General features: G+C 40.5%; 1 protein-coding gene across 1 annotated transcript in view; it reads left to right on the top strand.

The window, feature by feature from the left end:
• The window catches only part of PLXNA2 (plexin A2), a 502,290-nt gene that overhangs the window by 193,060 nt on the left and 286,510 nt on the right, over positions 1-22,720 (top strand). The window contains exon 4 of the mRNA XM_089668339.1: positions 22,498-22,632. Within this exon, the coding sequence (XP_089524465.1) occupies positions 22,498-22,632 (135 nt within the window). The remainder of the gene's footprint in view (positions 1-22,497; positions 22,633-22,720) is intronic.

The following is a 22,720-nucleotide window of genomic DNA, read 5'->3' as shown; positions in this document are numbered from 1 at the left end:
ACGGTAGAATTGAGTTCAAAGTTCTTATCAGTTTTAATATAAATTTGCAAATATGTGACACCGGTTTAACCTGTGTCTTGGAGTTCAGCATTAAGTTAAAATAGTTATATCTGCAAATTACATTTTTAGCAACATTTGCCTTTGAATCTGTTTGCGACTTGAATGGCAATGAAATAGTTAGAGACCGTGTCTAAGGACATTTAGAATGAATGTACTATACTTACTAGTTCTGACTCCATGGAATGGATTGCTCTGCAGGAAAGCAAATGTTTCTATTTAATGGAGGCTTTCCTAGTAAGTACAGTCCATGTATTTTAAAGTAACACTGTAGTTAAAGTACAGTACACTAATCCTAATGACAGTGTCTCTTTAAAAGCAAAAAGGCTGTTAGGAATAATTTTCCATGGTGTTTGCTCTTTCCTTGGACGCTGGCAGATCATTTTAAGAGTCTGGGAGCTGAAGGGTTCATTAAAATAACATTAGGTCTTTAAGTGGATGGGCTTCAGAGGCAGTTGTCACGGCAACGGCTTTATTAAACAGCTGCCCTGAAGATGTGGGGACATGACGGAGAGGGTGGGAGAAAAGTGAGAGCAAGAAAGACACAGAGACTCTGAAAGTCATCACTCACCTTTGAAGAAGGGACCCCAACTGAGCCAGACTGACTGCAGCATCCTTCTAACAAATACTGCCTGCCTTTTTAAGTGAAAGCATCAGAAATGGGAGCTGTGACACTTGTCTTTGAAACTGAATGAGCTGGTTGTCGAGTACCTGTGACCTTGAACAAATAACCTTGCTGTCTTTTTTTTGTAGGATCAGTTTATACATTTATTAGCTAAAATATTTTTTTACAGTGTGTCACACATTTTCTAAGACAAGAGCCATTTATCATAAGCAGAAGGTATTATAACATTTTTATGATGGTGATGTATTTTACCATTTCTATTCTTTTCTACAGTAGCTACTAGGCTTCCCACTTCAGTGGACAGTATCTGCAACATTAAAGTTAAGGTTTGAAGTAAATGTTTGTTGTTTTTTTTATTTTTTTTTAAATAACAAACATGTCACACTTACCTGCTCTGTGCAGTGGCTTTGCACTTAGCAGTCCCGATCCTTCTCAAGTCCCCCACTGGCGCTTCTGGCCCATCCTCCCACTGTTTGCCCACCATAGCAAGCCACTTGCTATAGGGGCACTAATGCGTGCTCACTCCTGAGCCAAGCTCTGTGTGTCTCTAAGACACATAGATCACGACTCAGCCCCTCCTCACTGGCTGAGGCTCCTGCTCCTGTCTCTAAGCCAATGAGAAGTGAAAGAGCTGAGAGAGCCTTTGCTCTCTTGCACATCTCTGGATCAAGATTGGGCTCCGATGAGTATTAAGTGGAGCTGAAGGGAAGCTGCACTCAGATGTTTTTTTACCTTTCAGGCATAGACTGCATGAAGCTAATAAAACCTTCTGCCTTTACAACCACTTTAACCACTTGAAGTCCAGCATGTTAATTCCCCTGTCCTGACCAGGCCATTTTTAATTTATCAGCGCTGTTATTTTGACTGACAGTCATGCAACACTACCCTAATTAATTTTAAATAATTATTTTTAGACAGATAGATGTTTTTTTTGTTGATATTTACTCAGGGCTGTGTTTTTTTTTTCAATATAAAGGAAGAATTACCAGACAATCTGAAACAAAATACTGTTTCCCTTACTTTGTACAATAATATTTAGCAAATAAATGATCATTTGTTCATAGGTTTAGGCTGAATGTATTCTTCTACAATTCTTTGGTAAAGAAAAACACTAAGTGTGTATTATTTAAAATGTGTGATTGGTTACAGAGATCAAATGGTGCAGGACCAATTTCATTGGCCCTGTGTCCTGCTGTATGTTCTGCTGGAAAGACGCAGTGATCACGGGGCAGACACCTGCATGCACTAGAGGGCGTGCATGAGTGGTGAGAATAGGAGGACATTTTAAAATACCTTCTGTCCTTCGGAGTCAGCTATCCAGCCGTTTAAGTACAATGGCCAGATGACAAGTGGTTAATCTGCTTATATTTGCCCTTTCCAGTTCCTCTTCACCACTCATAAGCATGCTAACCTTTCTGTTTTCATTACATACCTTATTTTAGAGCCTGGTACATCATCACAGGGTCTCAGTGTTTCTCTGTGCAAATTAGACAGGCTTAGGCTGGTGGGAGGGCCCAGCAAGGCGCTGTACATAGCGTTCTGAAAACATCACACCATAATGTCTCAGCACTCGTGTCAAGAGCACACCAATCTGATGCAAGCATACATTTTTGGGAACAGTTATAGAGTTATCAGAATGCCTTGGTAATGCTGGTCCTCCTCAAGCCAGAAAATGATAGGCTGTGTCTGATGTGCTGCATCTTCTGTTGCACACTGTGAAAATCTCCCAGTGTGCAGTGAAATCAGAATAGGCATTTTCAGTACAGGAGAAGAAACTGTACACCAGTGCAGGACTGAAGAAAAGGTCATATTTTGCACTCAAAACTCTTTTAGAATACTTGAAGCAAACTGGAACAGATTATCCACCTAATTTATGATAATGATTATTAATATTGTTATTATCATTATTATCAATGGGAGTTTCACCTGGAAAGGCCAGAGTTTAATTGGCTTTTATGCTCCATGTAAAACCCCTGTGGGAGGTTGTAAAAAGCAAGCCCAGGAAGCATTTTAAATCTTTTTCTATACTGCTTTAATGTACAGTACCTTTGGCATCAGATTGAACTGGAATGGTCAAAAAAATCATTTTTATTAGTTTTACATATACAATAAAATGTAGGAGTACTGTTACAGAAAAATACATTATATCCTATAATTTTGCTTCTCTCTCTTTTCTATATATATATATAAAATATAAATTCAATTCTGCCCCCCCCCCTGACAAATACCATCCTCCTCGATCTCCAGTTATCTGGAGGGTGGAGAGGCCCTGTCATAAAGTATGTCTTAGTTTCAGCTCATGTAAATAAAGTAAGATTTCCAGATATTAACAGCACACACTTGCAATAATCATCCAGCCAGATAGTATCCTTGCAGTTAAAACGATAAGCTTGGTCAGGCAGTTGCAGCACATTATAATCCCTAACTTGAAAGTATATGATTTAAGACAGGAGCCCTGAAGTACACATTATGAAAATTATTATTTTTGTTAAAATACAAAATATATAATAAAGCCCTGTGTGAAAAGTACAAGAATGCAACATAGTAACAAACCAAAAGTTTAAGGCCCTTTTCACATGGGACGGACTCCTTTTGGATCAGCAGACTGATCCCCTGCTGAGCAGAGCAGACTAGGCGAATGAAAGGTCCCTTTCCGCTAACTTTGAGTGGCTAAGAGATCCACTGTCCATTTATACCCGACTGCCCTTTGATCCGATCTGCCTAGATTTAAGAGGACAGATACCCTCCTGTTTTTTTAGCAGACTGGATCAGACCTGGAGATAGGCGAACGTAAACGGACACAAGTACACTTATACCTGCCAGTTCATAGGTGTGATTACACAGTCCAATTAGGTCTGCCTAAAAAATTGACAAGGGGCCTAAGAGTCTGTGAAAAAAAAACAGTATGAAGTTCTTTGTAACATTTAGCAGCATTTAACACCTTGAAACAATGATAGAAAAGACAAAAATGCAAAAAATGTAAAGCAGAAAATTAGACCTGAGAATATCCAACATATCACCCTAATGAAAGTAATGCTAATGTCACACTTGCAACAGATTAGTGGTCATGATACTGCTAAGAACTTGCTAGTGGCAGAAATATTTTCTTTAAAGCATTGTTGTTGGCAATATATATATATATATATATATATATATATATATATATATATATATATATATATAAACACACACTACTCAAAAAAGTTAAAGGAACTCTTTTTAATTAGAGTATGGCACCAAGTCAGTTAAACTCTTGGGATATTGATCTGGTCAGTTAAGTAGCAGAGGGAGTTGTTAATCAGTTTCAGATTCTTTAGTATTAATGAAATTAATAACATGATGGGCAACAATGAGACAACCCCCAAAACAGGAATGATTGTACAGGTGGAGGCCATTGCCATTTTTTTCCCTACTCATCTTTTCTGACTGTTTTTCACAAGTTTTGCATTTGGCTAGAGTCATTGTCAGTACTGGTAGCATGAGGCGATACCTGGACCCTACAGAGGTTGCACAGGCAGTCCAACTCCTCCAGGATGGCACATCAATGCTTGCCATTGCCAGAAGGTTTGCTGTGTCTCCCAGTACAGTCTCAAGAGCATGGAGGAAATTCCAGGAGACAGGCAGTTACTCTAGGAGAGCTGGACAGGGCTTTAGAAGGTCCCTAATCCATCAGCAGGACTGGTATCTGCTCCTGTGTCCAAGGAGGAATAGGTTGAGCACTGCCAGAGCCCTACAAAATGACCTCCAGCAGGCCACTGGTGTGAATGTCAATCAGAAACTTCATGAGGGTGGCCTGAGGGCCCGAAGTCTTGTAGTGGGCCCTGTGCTCACTGCCCGGCACCATAGAGCTTGATTGGCATTTGCCATTTAACACCAGAATTGGCAGGTCTGCCACTGGTGCCTTGTGCACGACAATGTCCGGCCTCGTGTGGCGAGAGTATGCAGGCAGTTCTTGGAGGATAAAGGTATTGATACCATTGAATGGCCCCCATGCTGACCTAAATCCAATAGAACACCTCTGGGATATCATATTTCAGTCCATTCAGGTTGCACTGCAGTCTGTCCAGGAGCTCAGCGATGCCCTGGTCCAGATCTGGAAGGAAATACCCCAGGATACCATCTGTCATCTCATTAGGAGCGTTGTCAGGCATGCATACAAGTACGTGGGGGCCATACAGACTAATGAGTACCATTTTGAGTTGCTGCAATGAAATTTCAGCAAAATAGATTAGCCTGCTGCATAATTTTTTCACTTTGAATTTCAGGGTGTCTTTGAATTCAATCCTCTGTATGTTGATAATTTTCATTTCCATCAAACGATGGGGCATCCTTACATTCCTAACACATTACCCAGTCCATATCAGTATAGATATCCAGCATGATATTTTCTCCCATTGAGATCTGATGTGTTTTCAAGGTGTTCCTTTAATTTTTTTGAGCTGTGTATATATACATATACTGTGTATATATATATATATATCACTTCTGGTAAGTCACATCTAAGGCACTTTTGATAAGTTTTCCTTACACCAGGACAAAAAGGTGACAGAGCAGGGAGCTCCATCACACTGCCTGTGATTGACAGCCTCAGCTCTGTTCCTGTGTGCTGTATGAAGAGGGGGTGTCCCTTCCCTCCAATCAGCTCTCCTCACTAAGTGTAACTCTAAAGCTAAATGAGTGAGGCATTGCTCTCTCACTGTTGACTTACAGAATATGTAAACCCAACATTTCATATTCCTGATATGTGCCTGCTGTCCCATGTACTTGCAGGAAAATGTATTCTGACCACACTACGCAGGAGAACACAACGTAGTCAGTTCTCTAGCTGTGCTGGGAACAGCCTACTAAATTCCAATGATCAGACTTCTGCTGACAACCCCCCCCCTCCCCTGCACAGCCTTTCACCTTTCACTGGGTGTGCTACTGTTTCTCCTCCCCCAGCTCTTATGCAGCTGAGAACAGAGGGAATGTGATCATTTATTTAAAAAATGTGTTTATAAGGGTTTTTTTTATATTTATACACAAATTTTTTGCCTTTAATTTCTTTTTAAAACTAAATGGGTTGTTTTACAAGGTTAAAATATACTTTAAATTTGTAAGCGTTTTGGCAACATAGGTACAATGCCTCACGGCCGAATCTGTCAAGTGAGAGACAAGCAAAAATTCTAGGAATCCTGTAAGAAATGAATTCTTGCAACAGGATTGCTAGTGTGAAATTAGCCTCATATGTTTCTTGTTTTTTTTATTGTATGTAAAAACTTGATAACATTAAGGCTCCATGTACACTGCAACTGATAAACTCACGTTTAGGAGCTTTTCTGCATTTTTTTCAGCAGCCCCTGAACTCTCCCTAATGTTTTCCTCTGTGTCAATGTACACATAGTCGTTTACAGTGGTTTACAGGCAGTTGACTTTACAGTCGTTTTTTTGAACGCACCAAACCTGCATTCAGGAGTAGATTTTATCAGCGTTTCAAACGCCAAATGCTTGTAAACACGGCTAACCGCGTTTATAAGCATTTGCGTTTGGAAATTTTTTTTAATTCTTCCATTTCCAGGTGCTGTCCAGAGCCTTTTTTCATCATGAAAAATGAGTTAAAAGCATTTTCCGGTTACTCAAATGGACCTGTTACACCATACTTTGAGGTTTCGCATGAAAGAAAATATGTTAGACACTGGATGCATTTATTTATGTAAATTTTTTGTGTGGCACTATGTGAGCACTGCTAAGATTTATGTCATTTTTCACTAAAAGGACATTTGTTTTGGATGCATTTATTCATGTTCATTTTTTTGTGGCACTATGTGAGCACTGCTAAGTTTTCTTATATTGGATGGTATTTTTGGAGTGTGATTTATTATTATTAATTGTGTACACACCATTTATATGGTTATGGTTTGGCACCTTATTTTTATTTCTCTATCATGGTTTGGCACTAATTTTTTATATGTGTTTTGGCACTATTAATATACTAATTTTATTTATGCTATTGATTTATTATTATTTAATTTCTTAGAGCGCTGCACTGTTTTTTATGATGTTAGACACTGCTGCAATAATTTCTGCACAGAAATGAGCTGGAACACATCCAAACACCATAAAAAAAAGACAGCTAATCTCGAGAAATACTGCTCTCTCTGCTTCTGCTCTCTCTATTTCTCTCAAAATGTCATAAATAGTTAATTTTTTACTATTTTTCAGTGCATTCTGGGCATTTTGGAAGGTCTCCTGAAGTTATCTTTAAAAAACGCTTCTAAACGCAAACGCGCATAAACGCGGTATGCAAACATGTCTAAACAGACGTTTTTTAACCTACGTTTTCCAGCAGTCAGTTTCCATCGTTCAGAAGTGTTTTCCAAACGTCCCCTGTACATGGAGCCTAAAGCCCAGCATCAGCCCAAGCATTTAGGTTGGGTTGGTTAGGTTGATATTATATTCATACTGAGTGTTTTACTTTCACTTCTGGTCAGTGTTAGGAAGCGGTGGAAAATCTCTCTACAAGGTAAGCAAATAAAAACATACTTTTACAAACAATGGGAAGTGTTGGCATCTATGAAAATGTTTTTTCATTTATTGTTGTCTGTACTTTTCTGTCCTGGTGACAACAGCTCTGTTTCTGTATGAGTGTCACAGGGGAAACAAATCCCAGGCAGACCACAGACACCAGTTAAAGTCTGAAAGAACTAATACTTATCCACTCTCTCCATGACTGAAAATACATTTTGTCTGGAATTAGGCATTAAAGTTTAACCTTGCATGATTTTGCCTTTGCCAAAGTATCCACAAGGTCATCAAAGTCCAGTCTTTGAACAAGAGTATTTTTCACAGCTAGCAAAGACAATGTTGATAGATGATCTGGCCCCATAGTTTGTTGTTCACTAGATTTCTTAGTTCTCTTGAGACAGGAAAAAGATATAGCGTTTAGCGTTGGCAACAGGTATACACAAAAAATATGCAGCATGGTTACGAGATTGGGGAAGATTTTTTGCTAGTGGCCATGGGACTCTTTTTAAGTCTGAGGGGTCAAATCACAGAAATGATTCCATGAAAGCATCCACAAGATCGCCTTGATAGTATTGTTATAAAGTATTAGCCTAAGTACTGTACTTCTCTTCTGCAGTAAACAGCCACTGTCAGTTAGTGTTGAATGTGCCAAAGGTAAATGTGTAGTTTTGGCCATTTACACATTTTATGGAGAATATATGTTTGGGTGGATGGAGATATGGGTTAGTTTTCTTTGCTGTAATAGGTCTGGTCTGGTGCCCCAGGCTTGTCTTCATTTGTAAGCAGGATCCCCTGGTGCTAATGCCTTCCTGGTAGGAATAGCACTGCCCTTGTTCGTTCTGGGATCAGAATGAGAAAGCACACTATGCTCATGCCCCTTGAGTGGCAGGCCAAGAGTGTCATAAATTCTACTGGGGTTTTTAGGTTTTTAATATAGCACCAAGTTCACAGCATGCTTGCACATTTGCCTCCTGGGCTGGGTCTTTTGTATAAGATGCACCTGGAAGCTCTTACTTATTTAACAATTTTTGTACATGACACTTTAGAGGGCACGTAGCCTTATGATCAGGAACTTTACCTCCCCCCCACACCTAGTACCTGGGTGGACCTTGCCTCAGCTGGTCCCTAGAGAATGGACTCTGCCTGGTTTCAGCCAAGTAGACCAAAAGTACACTGCCCCTGTCAAGAGTTGTTCGCCCTAGGGAAAGGTGATTCAGGGTTTGGACTGATACACTCTATGCACTTTTTTTGTGTACTTCACTGTGTGCTCTCTTTTCTATTGTTCCTGGTGTTAGTTTTGGGTACACACACTGCAGAATGCAACCACAGAAAAAAAGAAAAACTTGTAGCATGCATTCTTTCTAGTATATGCCTCCATACAACAAGCAGAATAGCAGGTTTCAAACCATTTAGGTATTCTAACAATACTTCAGGCCTATGATGATATTCATTTGTCTGCTCAAAATCTTTCGGTAATGATCTTGGAGCATCAGAATGGGCAGTCTATTTCGTAAGTGGCGAGAATTTTAAATAAATGTTTAGAGAAGCTTTGCTAAATCGATTTCCTATCCTATCCTATCAATAGGTTGAAGAAGAGAAGGACATGTATTTTTTTTTTCCTACACACAGAGAGGATTAAATTCATGAGAGGATTGAAAGGATTAACTTCATGAATTCTAGTTTGTAAAACATTGTATATAACAGACATACAAGTACATGTAACAATATGTTTTTTAGGTTCTCTCTGGTGTAAAAATAAACTCATCAACTGTAGTTTGAAGACATGTATTTGCATTTGCCTCTTCCTGATCTTCCATACTTTTACATATGTTCTTCAAAATGGATCAGGTTAGACAATGAGCCCTAGGCACCCCAGAACAGCTGCAACCAGTCTTAAAACTTGCAAGTATTTTTGTTCATTAGGCTGTTTATATTAAAAGTGCATTAAATCTCAACTGGATTCTCCCTAATGCATGCTCCAAATTAAAGTTTACATGATACACAGAATACACTGGGGTTTATTTACTAAAGCTGGTTCACTCAGAATCTCATACAGCTGTGTATGGTAGCCAGTCAGCTTCTAATCTCAGTTTGTTCAATTAAGCTGGAAGCTGATTGGTTTCTATGCAGAAGATTCTGAGTAAACCAGCTTTAGTAAATAGACCCCACTGCCTGTTGAGATTATATCAGCCAATCACAGGGAATTATTTTATCATTTATCGTTCTCAAAAAATAAGTCTTGGCTGAAAAATCTTGTACCATCAACATATGCTCTTTTTGAAAGATCTGTAGAAGTATTCATGGGATTTAGAGAGAAGTATTCCTGCTTTCTGATATATCACTTCTCCAGTAGGCACCATCATGAGAATAACTAATACGCCTTTGTTCTGCTGGAGGTGACTGTTCTTGCAGAGCTTTTACTTCTAAGCTTTTCTCAATGAGCACAGAACTTAAATTGTGACTTACCACCTTAGTAGCAACTGACTCTGGTTCTACAGTTCTTTGAATGTCATTTTCACACTGCCAGAGTTGTTTTCTCTGCATGATATATGTTCACTACACTCTGTATGACTACAATTCAGTCGACTTCTTCCACAGCATCATGACCATGATTTTCAGTTTGATCATGAACTTGCTTGTGGTGCATTAGTCTTTACATTAAAACCTGTAATATTTAGAATTAGGAAATGGTGCATGAATGTATTCTGTTCTTTTTCTTCAGTGTTTCCTTTCCTTTCCTTTTTATATTTCAGCACTAGAAATAATTTTTTGTAGATTTTGGAGCAGAAAAATATTCATTATACTGTTTTGTTTGCAATGAAAAACACAGAGGTTAGAGTGTGAAAGACTAAGTAGGTCTTCTAGACAGGCATCCATTTCTTGCCCATGTTTGTTAATGCCCCTTCATAATGAGCTTCTAAACAACATCTTACAGCAGATGCAGGGGGGAAATCAGGAGACAGTGAATTTAAATCCCAACCTAAGGCACCATTAAGCAGCTGCCAGAACTAAAAGATGCAGCCTCTCTTCTAGCTCCCAGGTGCTTCAGAACAGTTTCTACTGTAATACAACAAGCAGTTCCAGTTTTGTGCTTCTGCCCCCTCCCTCTGCTTAGCCATTAACAATCCACAAACCTGTGATGACTCCACTTAATTTTAGATATAGAAAAGTGAAAAGTGGGTCAGTTATCTAATGTAGGGTTTCTCAAATTATTTACTCTTGTTATAAGTCACATTATCTTGAAGTGTACCCAAGCCTAAACCCTAGAGCAAAAATGTATAGTATTGACGCTTACTAATCCTTAGTTGTGGTGGCTTTATTAGATTTTCTTTTTTTATTCTTATAAGGTGATACTGCCAGTAATACACATCACATAAATTGTGTTATGACTAGGGATGCACCTATACCGGTATCAGTATTGCTGCAGATACTAACTATTTTCATGAGTACTCATGAAAATGCTCCCAATACCCAAACCAATGCTTTGCGGTGCAATTTGCGTCAATACAAAATGTATGGATGCAAATTGCACTGCAAAGAATAGAATGTAATTTGAACAGGAATGCTATTCCTGTCCAAATCTTATGCGGTTTCCACGACCGCTCCTGTGTGAACCCAGGGAAACCTCCCTGTACCGATCCCATGAGCAAAGAGTGGGAGAAAAGGACATGTGGGGTGTGTATATACTGGTTTCGGCTGTCAGGCAGAGGATGGAGACAGATGCTCTGGATTCTCAGCTTGCAAGGATGACAGTACGGCTAGACGGCTTTTGATTGGCCAGCACTGCCATGTTTGAAATCCCTGCGGCTTTCTCTCCTCTTAGTGCAGTGCGAATAGTGCAGGCTAGGTGACTTTCAAATCCCATTACTTTCTTTCCTCTCCTGCAACCGAGAATCTGGAGCATTACTACGGCTTTCTCTCCTCTCTCCTACAGCTGAGAATCCAGAGTATCTGATGGTCCTTCGATGGCTGACACCAAGGTATACATCCCCACACGCCCTTCTCTCCCACTCTCCGCTCAGCATGGGATAGGTGCAGGGAGGTTTCCCACGCTGCTCTTGTGTGATCTTCATGACAAGCTTGGGTTCACACAAGCACAATGGGGAAACCGCATACGATTTGGACAGGAATAACATTCCTGTTCAAATCGCATGCTATTCTTTGCGGTGCAGTTTGCATCCATACATTTTGTATGGATGCAAATCGCACCGCAAAGTGTCAGTACTCGATAACGGCGAGTACTTGACCGAAAATATCAGTACTCATACCCGACAATCAAAAAATGGTATCGGTGCATCCCTAGTTATGACCACAGAACACCTCCCCACCTCTCATTTCTATAACAAAAGGGTAAGCTGTTCTGTCTGTGCTGTAAACTGTTCAGTGCTGATAGCACTGCTTGAAATAACACTGCAACTTGTGTAGGAGCTCACAGCAGGGTCAATGGTATATTTAGAACACTAAAAAAGTGCAAAAAAAGAGAAGTTCATTTTTTGCACTTGCATACACTTTAAAGAGAAACGTCAGTCACTTTGTAAAATATTAAACGTCAGCAGCCCAAATACTGTAGCATCTGACTTTTAATAAAAGCACACGTGCCTGTCCAGGGATGCAGCTCTGTCCTGACCCAGGCTGACCAGTCTTCAGTATCTCGGCTGCAATTTCTTGTAGCTTCACAGCAGGCTCCCCACTGCACATGTGTGATCCACACTGTGCTATTTGAATGATTTTGTAGCCTCCTGGGACCTGGGACGTGTACCAAGAGGCTGCAGGCAAATTCTAAATAAACAATATAATATACAAAATTCATGAAGCAAGTGTGATGACTAAAAACAAATATGCAATATAAAAAAAATCAAAAAGCAACATGTATAAGAAACTCGTATATGTCAGCACCTGTGGTAGTGAGCCCTTGTAGATAGTCAACTCGAGGTTCCCCAGGGCGTGGAGCCTAAGCCCCAGCCTGCTGCTTCACCAGAGCCCCTGATGGTGGGAATGGACTTGCAGCAAGCTGGGACTAGGTCACGGCCCCCGGGTACACCCACAGCTGAGGATGAGGAGGCCGCTCGCAGGAGCAGAGTTCAATGGGAGGAGACAAGCGGAAATCCGATAGACTAGCCGAGGTCAGGACAGGCGGAAAACAAGCACAGTTAGAGAACGAAGCCGGGGTCAGTACACGAGTAGGCAATGCAGGATACAGGAGATAGCAACACACAGGAGCTCAGACAACTAGGAATTTGCTCAGGCAAAGTGGCCTAGACTGAGCATGTCTTATATAGGCAGGCAAACAAGGAGGCGGACCAGGAAGTGATGGAAGGGAAGGGAAGGAAATAAAACCCAGAGAACAGCAGACGATGCCCATAGGTGAGCACAGACAAACACAAATGTGAAAGGGATCAGGAACAGCACTGCAGCAAGGAGGTAAGAATACACAACAAGAAACTGCAGGCTAACTTGTGACAGTATACTAATTGGTTGCAGAGAAAATAAAAGAAGGAAAATGACCCAGATATGGACCAGCCACCCCCATAAATCAATAATTTTAAATCGATAGGCATTACCTGAGAATAAAAGAAGGGTATATAAATGCATATAGAATTATGGCTATGTGCATTATAACCATTAAAAAACAATAACTAAATGATGGTAGAAATGTCTAGTTCCTTGTTCAGACCACTGGGGAATAGAGTATCTAAAGAGTATATCCATAATTTGTGGAATCACTCAGCTTCTAGCAAAGTGTTAGGGATTTGTTCTATTATCCAAACTCGGAGTCCTCTAGGGGATTGCTGGTGGTACTCTGCAAAATATCGAGGAATACTGTGTTTGTCTTTCTCTTCCTTGATTAATTGTCTGTGTTCTCCATATCGTTTTCTAAGTGGACGTATGGTGCAGCCCAGATAGGATTTGCCAGATGGAAAGGACAGACAATATATTTCAAAATTCGACGAACAATTATAAAAGTTGGCAATTTTATAGGTCTTAATGTTTATCGTGTAATCTTTTTGTCCGTCTGTGACAAATGAACATATTTTGCAGAGAGCTTTATGACATATGACATTGATACATGCCCATAAGTGGTATAAGACAAGTTGCAGAGGAATTGGACATAAAGTTAGGAAGTTTACTAGTGGCTATTTTGTTCTTGAGACTGGGAGCCCAGTTTTTTTAGATGGGGATCTTCTAATAAGATGTTCCAATGTTTTGACAATATTTTTTTCATCCTGACATCTTGGTTGTGGTAATAAATCTGATAGAATGGTTACTGTTTTTTTAAGGTTTACCTTTTAGGTAATGGTTATAATCTTTACCTATTATTTCCAATGGATACTCTTTGTCTAAAAATATATTTTTTAAGACTGAGCTTTGTTCAGTGTAATCAGTGTCATGGGTACAGTTATTTATTTATTTTTTTTTTTAGGTGCTTATATAGCGCCATCAATTTACACCACGCTTTACATATATATTGTACATTCACATCAGTCCCTAACCCTCAAGAAGTGTACAATCTAAGGTCCCTAACTCACAGAAGAATTGCGTTCTGGAGAGGAACATTTAACTGCCCCTAAACTCTGCTGCTCCTAAACTCTGGTAAAACCAATGAGTACATGGACACATAGGCTTTTATTCAATTGAGCTCAGGGCAAAAAAACACCAAAAGCTCCTAATTCACATTTAGGAGCAGCGCTGTACATGAGGTCTTAAAGTGGTTCTAAAGGCAGAAGGTTTTTTACCTTAATGCATTCTATGCATTAAGGTAAAAAAACCTTCTGGGTGCAACTCCCCCTCAGCTCCCCTTATAATTACCTGAGCCCCTTCTCGATCCGGTAATATGTATAAGAGCCACAGCTCCCCAGATCCCTCTCTCCTCATTGGCTTACACAGCAGTGAGAGCCATTGGCTCTTGCTGCTGTCAATCACAGCCAGTGAGTCAGTGTGTAGAGAGCATAGAGCAGGGTCGAGTGTGTGTGAATGGACAATGTTAGAAAGAAGAAACTTGTTACAGGGGGCACTCAGCAGGGGCGAGGAGCCAAGACCACTGCTGGGGGGACCCAAAAAGAAGAGGATCAGTGCTTCTTTGTGAAAAACCATTGCACAAAGCAGGTAAATACACTCACCGAACACTTTATTAGGTACACTTGTTCAATTGCTTGGTAACACAAATTGCTAATTGGCCAATCACATAGAAGCAACTCAATGTATTTAGGCATGTATACGTTGGAAAGATGACTTGCTGAAGCTCAAACCGAGCATCAGAATGGGGAAGAAAGGGGATTTAAGTGATTTTGAACGTGGCATAGTTGTTGGTGCCAGACAGACAAGTCTGAGTATTGCAAAAACTACTGATCTGCTTGGTTTTTCATGCACAACCATCTCTAGGGTTTACAGAGAATGGTGTGAAAAACAGAAAATATCCGATGAGCAGCTGTTGTGTGAACGAAAATACCTTGCTGATGTTGGATGTCAGAGGTCAGAGGAGAATGGGCTGGCTGGTTGTTGTGACATTCAGATGGTAGGGTCAGAATTTGGTGGAAACAACATGAAAGCATGGATCTATCCTGCCTAGTATCAACAGGCTGCTGGAGGTGGTGGTGTAATGGTGTGGAGGATATTTTCTTTTTACTAGCATGGTGTACCTAATAAAGTGGCAGCTGAGTGTATAACATGTTTGTTTTTTTAATTTTAACCTTTATAATCACTTTAATGTTTTCCAGGCACACACTTATGCTTTAAAATTACTTGCTTACTTCATTCAGCTTTATATATTAATGATCACTTGTTAAATGTCTTAATTTTTAGAATTATATTTAAAGACAAGAAACCCTTAGAAACCCTTAAGAAGCACCTTGGGTTCTTCTGTGTGTAGCCCTGATTAACCAGTTTTTATATCTGTAATAGCTCAGATTGAATTTAGATCCATGTGGATTCCATTAGATTAAATCAAAATGATCTCAGTCATTCGGTGCAAATATTTCTACTCTTCACTGGATCCAGTGAAAGCAGCGTGATTGTTACATTAAATACTTGCGTTTGTGTGTGCAGTCATTGACTATACAAGCAGTTTCATGCCACGTGATGTTTGTTTTCTAATCTAGTTGGCCACATGGGTGTTTTGCCAAACATAAGGTTATTTCTGGTGTTTGGCAGCTATTTTTGGATACTGTGGCTATGCAGACCACGGAGTGTTGGCCCTGTGTAGGTTTTACATAAAGGGTGATATGGTGGTCCTCCAAGTTTGGAAGCTTTCTTCATATACGATATTTTCCAGCTTGGATTTTTCCTTTCTTAATATGAAAGGGGACCTTTATACAAATTATCTTATTTATAATACTTAAACAGAGGAATCTGCTCTCTATCACCACTGTGCCTCAGCCCTTCAATTTATGAGGAAAATTGGGAATATTTATCTTCTTATGAAGCTGTTAGTTACTGTTTGCTATTACCCTACTGCTTTGGGCTAGGTTGTTGGACAGAATTTGGCAGTATCTATGTCACAACAGACCAATGGGCTACTAAAATCCTGTGGTTTGTTTGGCTGGTTTGTCTTTAGACACATGTCAGTTTCATTCTCCAGTGTGTCTCTCAGATACAGTAACATCTTGTTGCAGTCAAATGGCCTTTTAAAAGTGCAAATCCTGTCACATGCAGACAGAATGCAAATTATCACCTTCTGCCTAAAGGCAATGGAGATTTAACAGTGTGCCAGAATCTAGATGATTTAGTGCATTTTCCCAGTGCCATTTCTGTTTTCCTGTGGGCATTTTAAAGACTCACAATAGAGCAAATGTGTCACATTTGTTCTAATCTAAGCATCAGTGTTGCGTTACACCTTAAAATTCTAGACAACCAGGTTATTACCTAGTTGAAATGCATATATGAGAACTGATTTACCTGCTAAAGGATTTTTTTATTCCGGTTAACCAGTATTGAGGAACATACCTCTGCTACACTGCATAGTCATTTAGCTGAAAGTACAATTTCCTGTTGTAGCTAATTCATTGTGCAATATGCAGTCACGTAAATCAGGATACTACACTATATGTAATAGGGGTGCCCTAGTTTTATTCCTAGTGGTTAGAAAGTACTCTGCTCTTATGAGAAAGTTATTTCTTCACTAGCTGAAGGACTTGGTGTTCATGTCCAGCATAAGGAAATGAGGAAGTAGTTCACTTAATGAAAGTCTCATTTATTTGTGTTTAAAGGACTCCTTGCTGTTCATTCCCAGTGTAAGGATATTCTAATTTTATATAATAATGACATTTCCATGCTCTCAAAATACTTCTACCCCCTTACAGAGTCCAGCATAAGGCTAGAATTTTTGGGTCAGCAAGTGCATAAAGCTATAGGGGTGTTATATCTGGAATGATAGTAGTAATATATCTATAAGGACGTAGCTCCTTCTCAGGAAGACAGTGTGGTATTGTTATGTAGTAGAAAGTAACATAGGTATAAGGCAAACATACAATAATGGCAATAGGGAAATTGAGAGCATGAGAGCATGAGAGCAAGAGATAGCTCAAATTGAATTTAGATCCATGTGGATTCCATTAGATTATGCCTAAGTCAAAATGATCTCAGTCATTCGGTGAAAATATTTCTACTATTCACTGGATCCAGTGAAAGCAGCGTGATTGTTACAGGGGTTTAGTAGTCCCAACTAAGACTCAATACGCTATACAACAGGTCACTTCCACGATTGTAGGTTAACCTACATGTACAAGGGGTTGGGAGCAGTCACTGAAGAAGTGTCGTGGAACTGTGGCCTGTTGAGAGCGCATTCCTAAGAGAATCAGATACATATAAATAAGACAACCTTAAAAGAACGGCAAACCTGCAATTAACCGAAGGTTATGAAGGCCACCTGCCTTAGATTGAATTCAACACTTCGTCCAAGGTCAGTGAGTAAATAAGCCAGTGAAGTAGTCTACACCCAATTTGGGAGTAATACAGAGGCAAATTAAGTATACAGGGAGGGGGAGGAAATGCCCAAGGGGGGATGTTGTAATGGGAAAACTGGTATTAATACATTGCGTCTGATATAGCAAGCTATGCCACCCAAATCGTAGAACGCTCACGGCTGTTGTGGGAAGCTGTACCATCAATAAGGGGTCTCTGTGTGGTCATAGGTGCTCAAAAAGCTCATGGTGAACCATTATGTGTATTATAAGAATCGTAATTCTACTAGGCAGCCCAGTACCGACCCTCAAGAACAGTGCCAGAAACAAGCAAACGAAAATATGAAGCTCATACTGAAGGAGCTAATGGGGTATACACTGTGTGTTTTAGGTGAACCATTTAGGAAGGCCTCAATAGACTACCCTGTCATAGACCCAAGATTATGGTCATGGGAAAGTTCTCATACAGAGGTACTAATGTTTATAAGTACCAGGATTCAACGATACAGGTCAACTTGGCGGTGAATTAGCAGCCTACGTCACTAAAACCCAGGCTAATAAAGATTCTAGGCTCACTTAAGGCTATCAGGAAGGTGTATTGGGCCACCACGAACTAGAAAACCAAGTGTTAAAGTTGTTGAGGTTATGGGCCAGAGCTCTAGGGATGTCAATACTATGCAGCTCGGTTATGGTCTCCGTATCTATTTGCAACGGTGGTAAACCCATATAACAAACATACAATGAGTGTAAGGAGAGAGACCCTACAATACACACACCCGCATTTCCCACCCCATGGCGGGAGGTACTCTATTCGAGGTGCCTTAAGATCCCAATTCAAATAGAGGCCGTGAGACATGAATGTTTAGGTGTGCGAATAACCAAACAAATAAAGGGATGGCAATGCAGAAACATGGAAAAGCAGGGGAACTTAGCAAAGTCAATCATGAAGTTGCTTACGGTGGGCTGGTGAGGGTGGAAGACTGTCCCCAGTGATGAGTCTTCTTCGGACAGGAGAGGACGAGAGGCGTGGAGACGGTCTGCGTCTTCTTGCTCCTCCAGGATGTCCAGCCGATTAAGCTTCAATTGGACTTTCTTCTGGCGAGGGAGGCAGGTGAGGATTACTTGACCAGTTAGGTAAGTCTATAATAGGAATATCAAGAGCTTCACAAAATGGTGCAATATCCTCTGGGAATTTCAGAAGGGCTGAACGTCCCATATGTGTTGCTGAGAGACCAAAAGGAAATCTCCAGCGGTAAGCAATCCCTCTGGAGCGCAAGTCCTTTCTGCGTTGCAAAGTGAGATGAGAGAGGTCCTGAAAAAGCTTGATTTCTGCTCCATTTTATAGCATGTGATTGCGACCTCTTGCTCTGTGTAATATTTCTTCTTTAAGCCGAAAGTCGACTAACCAGCATATTATATCTCTCGGTGGGTCAGCGTCTCTCCCTCTCGGACACAGTGCCCTATGGATGCGTTCCAACTCAATTGGAGATTCTAGCGATCTCTCTAAAAGGTCATTGAAGATGGCCAGTACCGTTTGCGTGAGATGGCCGGACTGAATCGCTTCAGGGACACCAGGCACCCTGAGATTATGTCTCCGTCCCCTGTTGTCAAGATCTTTAATATGACGGTCAAGCTCTCCTAAGTGCATAGTGTGCGTATCCACCAGTTTGTGCATATTATGAATGGCAAGTTCCTGAATGGATACTTTATCCTCTACCGCTTCAAGCCTTTGGGCCACTGCCTGCATGTCAATATGTATCTCAGCGATTGCAGCAGAGGGGGTCTCCTTAATATCTGATGCTACTGCTTTCAAATCCCCTATAGTGAGAGGGGAGGTTTCAGGATGGCCAGCTGCGGAAGTCGCGGTCGGATTTTTGCTGTGAGAGCAAGACACTCCGCAAGGCTGATGTGGTGGAGAGGCTGCGGCGTCAGACTCAGAGTGTTCCGGGGTCTGAGACCGGAATAATTCCGGGATGCTACGACTGGTAGGGCCACTCGGCTGGCGAGGATATCTGGACCGCGGGGTGGTTATTCTCTTATCTGCTCTCCCCATCTCAGCTGCGTCCCTCCTTCCTTGTATTACATGTATCCGCCTCCGTGTATCAGGGCTGTAGTAATTAGGTTGTCATTTGCCTGGGCTTAGGGTAGGCCCCCCAATAGTTGTAAACTTGTGAACTAACAAATAGGGGGGTACGGGGTATCAGATGCAGGCGTCTGAGATTGTGAGGATGAAACTAGGTGCAGAATTGAAGAATGTGTAGGCTCCTTTTGTGAGATGTCAACTGTATCAGATTCCCCCAGACCCTGCAAGGGGGGAGAAGAGGGGGGGCTGCAACTAGCACTGCTCCGTCTCCTAGGCGTCTGCTTTGGGGTACTGTGCAGCTGCAGGCCCAATGGGGGCCTCAGGCTTATAAGTGTGCCTCAGGGCCTTTATATCAGGCCTTGTCTCTGGGTCCAGGTGGGGGAAGCCCAGTAGGCTGTGCGGGCGTTCGGAGGACCGGGTGAGGTAGGTGTGGTGCCAGCACTCACCTTCCTCCTCCCCAGTCTGCACTCACCCTGCTGCTGGGTCCTGGATCGGGATGACGTGAGTCCCGTGGCTTCAAAAGGCCGCAAGGCCACAACTTTTCGATGCCGCGAAGGGGGGGCCAAAACGACCCCACACCCCTCCGCTGTGTCACCGCTGTCTCAGCGGGACCTCCGCACCGCCGATCACAGCTGCTGCTTGGCCGGAGCTCCTGATTAAGCAGCCGGCCCGGTCGCCATCTTGGACATGCCCCCTCAAGGCTAGAATTTTTAATAATCATTTGTTTAACAAGAATTAAAGAAAGTCCTGCAAGCACAGGATGGGTAAAAGTAGCCATGCAAGGCTTGAGTTTCTTTTGTTCAGCTAGCTGATTGAGCATGGAAAAATCATTTGATTTCCCCATTTCTTCCTACAGTGTGGATGGAGGAATCTGAGCTGTGGGGTATAGTATTTAGCAAACAGTGAACTGTAGGATACAGTGATAGTCTCTATATTGTAGTACCAGGGTCTCTAAACTGTGGCCCACGGGACAGATGTGACCTTTTGCTTATCTTTATCAGGCCCTTTGGGCACTATTCCTTCCATTGATACGAGGGACTATTCCTTCCACTGAGACCAAAGATGGAGAACTATTCCTCCCACTGATACCAACAATGGGACACTATTCCTCCCATTGACACCAGATATGGGGAACTAATTCTTCCACTGACATCAATTATGTATTTTTTTTCTTCCACTGACCAACAAGCCCATAGCATTGTGTACTTCCACTGATGCTGGAGCATTTTCTAATCCCACTGGACACAGTTCAGCCCCCATAAAGTTTGAAGAACAGTAAACTGGCCCTTTGTTTTGAAACCCCTGTTGTAGTATGTAATGTTGAAAGTATAACTAAAGTAATGTTTTTTTCATTTGGTAGAGAATTGAGAAGTGTTGAAACACTGCAAATACATGGGAAATAGTTTAACGGGTACAGTGATTGCAGCAACAGCTCTTGCATTTCCTGTCGTGTCTCATAAAAAAGTTTTAGACTTTAACTGTACTTTAAACATTTATTTTTGCTTCCCTGAGTTATTAAAGTTAAAATAGAAATGTGAAACTTTTTTGTTAGTCTACCTGTTGATGTAGACCATGTAAGAGTTAACCAACTCAGAGTTCATCAGTTAAGGTCTGGCACATGGAAAGCTGTTAAGGAAGTTATAAAATATCAATCACTTAAATATATAATTCCTATTTAAGGATACAAAATGTAATTACAACCTTACAGTGTTGGAATGTTTTCTAACATTAATCTGTTAAGAAACCTCTATTATCTGGCTGGTGCTTCAGTCATCTCAAAAGGAAAGAATGAAAGACTTCATGGATGTGCCACTTCAGTCTTTCAGCCAAGTCATACCTACAAACAGCGGTAGATCTGTCCACATTTGTGCATTCACAGTATACCATTTAGATGCACTGTGTCAGTGTGCGTTGTCATGCATTAAGGTGTGTTTTTGTAAGGCGGTCTGTTCAAACAAAATTCAGCATATTTTCCAATGCAGTGTATCACAACACACAATAGTGCCTTTTCATGCACCGTAGAGTGTTGCAAAGCATGTCTTAAGGGGGTCATTCAAGCGTACTAATGCATGCAATGTGTGTTGTGATGTTGCACATGTTACCACCATGTAACCATAAAGTGTAAATAAGTTTGCTTAAGGTCATAGTAAGAATGTACATTACTTATTCTAAATAAAAATGCAAGATGTCATAATCTGATGGCCAAAACATGTTAAGTGTATTACTTATTTAACTCATATAAAAATTTTAAGCAAAATTCTGTAATCACAAACCTAAATATCACATAGGTCTGGAATTAGCACATTTGGCTGTTTAAATGTTAAAAATATGGTGATCATTTCTGGTGAAATTGTGGTGAATGAGCAGCATAATGGCTAAGTGGTCAGCACTTCCGCCTAGCAGCAATAGGGTCACTGGTTCAAATCCCAACCATGGAGCTACCTGCCTGGAGCTTGCATGTTCTCCCTGGACATAGTTTCCTCTTACACTCTAAAGACATGCTGGTAGGTTAATTGGCTCCTGTCTAAATTGTCCCTAGTATGTGTAGATATGAATGTGAGTTAGGGACCTTAGACTGTTCGCTCCTTGAGGACAGGGACTGATGTGAATGTACACTATGTACAGTGTGTGTATATATATCTTGTCTTTTCATCTAGCAATAAAGCAGAAATTCACTAAACCTAATGCGATGGTTAGAAGTACTGTCTGTTTTTATTGCTGTCTGTATCTCTTTCAAGGAGATTTCTCCTCACTGTTGGTTTTGGTGATCATTGTTTCTGGTATATAAAGTTAATGAAAACACAGCATTTTAAATTGTCACCCTTTTTTTTTCTCTGGTAAAAGAAGTGAAGGAAAATCACCTTACTGAAGCACATACAACAGGGCTTTACATACACATTACAATAAAAGGGTCAGTTTAGACAAGTGGTTATACCTATCTATATTAAGATAGAAAGAAGATTGAATGACCCATCAAAAATATCTGTTCATAAAATGTATGAGGAATAGATAAAACAAATCTAGCCCATAAAATATGTTACTTATGGTTCAAAATCCTGTATATGATTTCAAAATAAAACGTGTAGATTAACAAGAAGTTAATAATGAATCTTTATGGGTTACCATGGATTATAATAAACTAGTAATTATGAAGAATGTTTAAGTTATATTGAAAATATGAGAACAATAATACATTTGTTACTCTATAGTATTTTAATGAGAAAACAATTCCTACAAATACTGGTTAACAAGTGCGTAGCCTATACTTTAACTTACTTTTAAATGTTTTAAAGGAATAAAAAAATTAACTTGACTGTTTTTTTTTCTCTTAGATTCGTGCAGATGGTCCTCCATATGGTGGCATTCAGTATGAAGTGGTACCTGTGATGAGAGATGGAAGTCCTATTCTAAGAGACATGGCTTTTTCCTCTGACAACACATACCTTTATGTTATGTCAGAGAGGCAGGTAATCAAAGTAGAGAAATTAACCAAATTACCAACTCCAAAAAGCATCTGCACTGACATCCTCACAATGCTTCTTGTCTGAAAAAACA

Source organism: Staurois parvus, unplaced genomic scaffold (assembly GCF_062004578.1).
Source record: "Staurois parvus isolate SC_StPar_1 unplaced genomic scaffold, SC_StPar_1.0 ptg000056l, whole genome shotgun sequence".
Lineage (NCBI taxonomy): Eukaryota > Metazoa > Chordata > Amphibia > Anura > Ranidae > Staurois > Staurois parvus.
This window is presented reverse-complemented; position numbering and strand designations above follow the sequence as displayed.